Genomic DNA, 4,968 nt, shown 5'->3' with positions numbered 1-4,968 from the left:
CATCCCATCCCATCCCATCCCATCCCATCCCATGTCCTCTGCTGGCAGGAAGGCCATGTCCCAGGAAAGGCTGATGTTGTCAGGCTCTGAGTGCAGCCTCAGCTGGTGTGGTAGGGCTGGGGGTCAGGCACCCAGGAAACCCATGGAGTGGGGGAGCTGCAGGTCCCTCCATCACAGGCAGCATTTCCCAGAGCTTTAAACCTGTGCTGCTACTGGCAAAGTGGCTTAGCCTTGCCCTGGCATGGGTCCCTGAGCTGTGTGGGGTGCTCCCCCAGGTCCAGGCAAATCCCCAAGATGCTCCAAGATGCCTGGGGACTGCCCAGAGCCCAACACAGCACATCAATGGCCAGGCTAGCCGCAGGGATGCTCTGGCCACCCCTCACAGATGTGGCCATGGGCAGCACAAAACAGCTCCTTGCCAAAACCAGGGAGGCTGTGGGAGCCAAAACCAGGGACTCAAGCCTACTCACCCACTTCCCAGACTCTGGGGAGATTTGGGGCCATGGGGCTGCAGCTCCTGGCCAAGATGCTGCTTGCACCTCGCTGTATCCTGCAGCTGACAGGGATGGGTGCATGCCCAGCACAGTGCCACACTCCCCAGCGTGGTGCCATGCTCCCCAGGCAGCTCACACTGCTGACCCCAGCCAGGGCTTGAGCTGCCTCAGAGCCAGGACAGAGCCAGGGAGCTGCTCAGGGCTGTAGCTCCTGCCCCACTAGTTCTCACCATGGGAATAGCCATCCACTACTAATTATATCCCCTAATTGCCTGCATGGGGCTTTGGTGTCTCTCCTGCAGTTAACATGGGCTTGAGGGCAGGGAAGAGCAGTGTGGCACATGCAGTGGTGGCACAGCATGGTTGTGTCCCTTCCACGCATCCCTGATCCCCACCACACACAGGGAAAGGCTGAGCCACTCCTGAAATGTGTTTTCCTAAAACCAAAATAAAAACAAGGGACGTGTTTCTCCAAGCCCCCTCTCCTTGGGTCCTGGCACTGAATTTGCCTCAGTGGTGGTGAGGAACAGGAGAGGATTTAATGAGCCGCAGTTGATGGACCCCACGTCTGCCACTGAGCTTCTGTGGGACCTTGAGCATGTCACCCAGTGTCCCCACTGTGCCATGCCAGAGGTAGCATGGGAGAGCTGAGCGTGCCTAGGGCTCCAGCAAGACTGTCTGAGGGCAGCCTGCTGCTCTACCCTGCCGGCGTGGGGTCCCCCACCCAAATGGCAGGCTGCTGGGCTGGCTGACCCTGGCAGGAACCTCCCACCTTGGTTGTTTTTCCACCAGAGCTGGGCTGGAGCCAGCCCCGGCCTGCTGCAGATGTTTGGCAGGAGTCTGGAGACCGGAGGCCAAGCTCTTCCAGCTCACTGGCCACCATGCTGCTGCTGCCACCAGCCTCCCCAGCTGATCCTGAGCTACAAGCCAGGGGCTGCAGAGACCTCATGCCAGGCTGCAAGGTCATGGTGAGCTCAGGGAACATGAAAACAGTGGTGGGGACCATGTACTGCTGCTGCCTGACCTTGTCCCAGAACCAGGCAAGGAGCTTCTTCCATGCAGTGCCAGGGATGGTGCCAGCAGTGTGCCGGGGATGGCAGGGAGGGGCTCGGGCAGCAGTAGGCAGCATCTCCCAGCTGGCAGAGGTGCTGCTTTCCCTCTGGCATCCTGGCACGGCATCAATCCCGGGGCAACCTCTGAACTTTTGTTCTAGGTGTGCAACAGGAGGCGAAAGCAAAACAAGCTCTGCTGGGCGAGAGGCCCCAGCTCCTCTGGCGCCAGGCTTCCCAACGCTGCCGCCTCCACAGCTCGCCCAGCCCCAGCCTGTGTGCTCCTGCAGGTGCTGTCCTGGCTCAAACAGCCTCTGGAGCAGGGACCCCCCTCCCTGAGTGCCCCCACACCTCCCAGGCTATGGCTGTGGGTGCTGCCCCACCTGGCATCTGCACCCCTTCCTCTCCAGGCAAAGATTTGCCCCCTGCAGAAACATGCAGAAACCCTGAGCCCCTGGCTCATTGCCCTCACCCAAAAGGCACAGGGAAACAGAGTAACATGCTGCTGCCAAGCAGGGGAGGGAACATGAATGGCTGCTTGGGTATTGCTAATGTCCTCTCCAGCTGGAGGAGCCCCCCGGGTGCTCCAGCCATGCAGGGACTTGCTCCTTCTGGAGCCTGGGGAAGGATGAGCCCACCAGCCACCGTGTTTGCGATGTGCTCCCACAGACCCCACTGCAGCCTGGCTCGGGACCCTGTAAGTCTCCCTTTGAGGCCACAGGGCTTGTGTTTGGGTCCTGTATCTGCAGTTGCTCCAGGCGATGCTTCCCCCACAAGCACCCAAGATGTTGGGGGCCAGCTCCCACTGCACAGTTGCTGCTGGGGCTCCCCACAACCTTCCTGACAAGCCACAGGGTCTGCAACGCTCTGTCCAGCTGAGGACAGCTGAGGGCAGCTGAGCCAGGTGCTTGCACCCTTGGCATGGTTCTCATTGCTGCCCAGAGGCGAGGTGAGAGCCAGCATCCTCCATGCAGCCTGGCAGCGGCTCCCACCATGCCCCAGCACCCACCAGCCCCTGCAGGGAAGTGTCCTGGAGGATGCTGAATCACCTCAGCACCCGCATCACGCCTGCCAGCCGCAGCGTCATCTGCAATGGGCAGGAAAAGGCATTTTTCCTCAGCAAAACACCACACGAGTGCTGCCTCCGAGCTCCAGCACTGTGCAGGCACCAAAGCCAGGGCCGTGGGGATTTGCTTATCTTGTTCAGTCCTAGAGAAGGACTTTCCAACTCAGCCATGCACATACACCCGCTCTGTTTTCATGCTTTAAAAATGTCCTGGCTTCCCACTGCCATTTTGCTCCACGCAGTTTGTTGTTGCCATGAGCAAACACATCTTTCCAAGGCTTTGCAATGCTTTTCCTGGAAATGTTTGCCATGGGCTTGAAACTTCCCAGAAAACTCCTACCATGAAAGGAAACCTCTTGCAACCCCTGGCTGCTCATGACAAGGGGCACAGAGAGGTGGGAATTTCCTTCTCAAATCAAAATTTGTGATTTCTTCCCTGTTCCTCTCATAGCAAAGCTTCTTGGCTCCAGTTCCTGCTTCCAGATGCTGCTGGCTGTCCCCACAAGCGATGTCCCCAGGGAAGGGACGCTGGGGTGAAGCACAGGGGAAAGCAGAGCCAGGACTGCTCCCACCCAGCACAGCCATAATCTCCCCCAGCTGCCACCACATCGTGCCAGCGAGGGAGGGACAGAAGGAGGGGGAGAGAGAGAGAGGAGAACAACAGGAAAATAACCCTCATTGTTTGCCTCAGATTCTGCAACTTGAGAGGGAAGAGAGAAACACACACGAAACACACTGTGGGGCTGGTTCCTCTTTCCAGCAGAGAAAATGGGATTTAAACAATTCCCACCAGCGTGACCGTAGTGCTTCCCCACATCCCAGCCTGATTCATCTCATGATTTGTGCTCTTTCTCACCCTGAGTCACTGGGATGCCGCTTCAGCTCCAGGATTCCTGCCACATGCCAGAGCCTGGTACAAGGCTGGCGAGGGGCAGTGATGCCAGTTGCCAGAGCAGGAGAAAAGCATCAGTCACTGCTGTCAGAAGGTCCCTGGGGATCCTTCCTGCGTGCTGTCTGATGGTTGCTGCTGCTATCGCAGCCAGATTGAGGTCTGCACCCCCAGACCAGTGGGCCAGCCAGGCAGCGTGCCTCCGAGAGCTGCGGCCACGGGGCTCAGAGGCCAGGCAAGAACCACGGAGACCTGGAGCCAAGGCAGTGCAGGAGGTCACCATGGGGAGGCGACCTGGGAAGGCTGCAAAGTAGCTCAGATCCTGCACACGAACACCCCGACACCATCCATAGTGGGACAGAGCTGCACAACATGCTCATGTGTAGAATAAACTCCATTTATTTTGTAGCAAGAGGCAAGGTAAGAGCATACATGGTCCCTCGGGTGCAAACCCCTCTACTCCCCCTACTTTTCTTGCCCACAGGAGGGCTGGCGTGCCAGGGGGGCCCCTGCCAGCGGCAGGAGAACCAAGCACAGCTGGCACACAGGCAGGCAGGCTGGCAGGGGCTGCCCACCCTCCTCTGCTCCACGAGACCCAGAGGAACCAAGTTTTTGTCCAATTTCAGTAGATATGTGACAGAGGAGAGGCTGGTGCCAGCTACACGTCTGCTGTGCAGTCAAGGTGAGCTCTGTCACTGGTGCTTTCAGACAGACCTCCGAATGCACAACCAGAGGCCACATCCATCTTGCTCCGACCCTTCTTTCCCAACTACCCCAACAGCTGGAATTCCAAAGAAGAAGTAACTCTGCTGGGCATTTCCACCCCTTGCTGCTTGCCTGGGATGGGACAGGGTGGCCTGCCAAGGTGAGTCCTTTCTAGCTGGACACATCCATAAAGTCACACGTCAGGCATGTGTGAGGCAGCAGGCCCACTACTGGGTGCTGGCCTACCCCAGCTCCTGCCCATCTCTTCCCAGCTCTTAGGGTGCCCCACCATGTTCTGCGGGGCCCCTGGCACAGGGTCCCACGGCTCTGGCGCCCTGCCCAGCAGGCCAGGTCCCCTGTCAGCTCTTGCAGCCTCAGACGATGCCGTTGCGCGTGGGGTGAGTCCGTAGCCGGTGGATGATGACGGCGGTGGCTGGGCAGAGCACCAGGGCCGTCATGACCAGGATGGTGGCCAGGATGATTAACACAATGGCCCAGATGTCCAGGATGTGCTTGGGGAGGGTGACGCGACCTGCAGGGTTAGGGACGTCCATCCTGCACGGGAGAAGCAGAGGGGTGATGGGGGAGCCCCCTCCGTCCCTCCCATAGCCAGAAACCCCCCATTAGTCCGAGCACCCCACTGCTCTCTCCAGGCAGAGCCCTGTGGACAGATCCAGCCTTGGCCTCGGGCTCTTGTGAGAGCAAAGGGCTTTGTTAAAGCCCCAGGGTTTACAATGGGCTTTGATGCAGCTGGATAAAAGTCCA

At 59.0% G+C, this 4,968-nt stretch overlaps 1 protein-coding gene across 1 annotated transcript; it reads right to left on the bottom strand.

Annotated features, from left to right (window-relative positions):
- Window positions 1-4,577: 4,577 nt before the first annotated feature.
- On the bottom strand, window positions 4,578-4,757 carry SMIM3 (small integral membrane protein 3). The gene has a single exon (XM_008948331.1). It carries the CDS (start codon window positions 4,755-4,757, stop codon window positions 4,578-4,580), a length of 180 nt encoding a protein of 59 aa, XP_008946579.1.
- Window positions 4,758-4,968: the final 211 nt, after the last annotated feature.

The sequence above is a fragment of the Merops nubicus genome, unplaced genomic scaffold, assembly GCF_000691845.1.
Source record: "Merops nubicus isolate BGI_N331 unplaced genomic scaffold, ASM69184v1 scaffold37209, whole genome shotgun sequence".
Classification (NCBI taxonomy): domain Eukaryota; kingdom Metazoa; phylum Chordata; class Aves; order Coraciiformes; family Meropidae; genus Merops; species Merops nubicus.
This window is presented reverse-complemented; position numbering and strand designations above follow the sequence as displayed.

Coding starts and splice junctions, on each gene's coding strand:
- SMIM3 (XM_008948331.1), bottom strand. CDS start 4,757: ATGGACGTCCCTAACCCTGCAGGTCGCGTCACCCTCCCCAAGCACATC.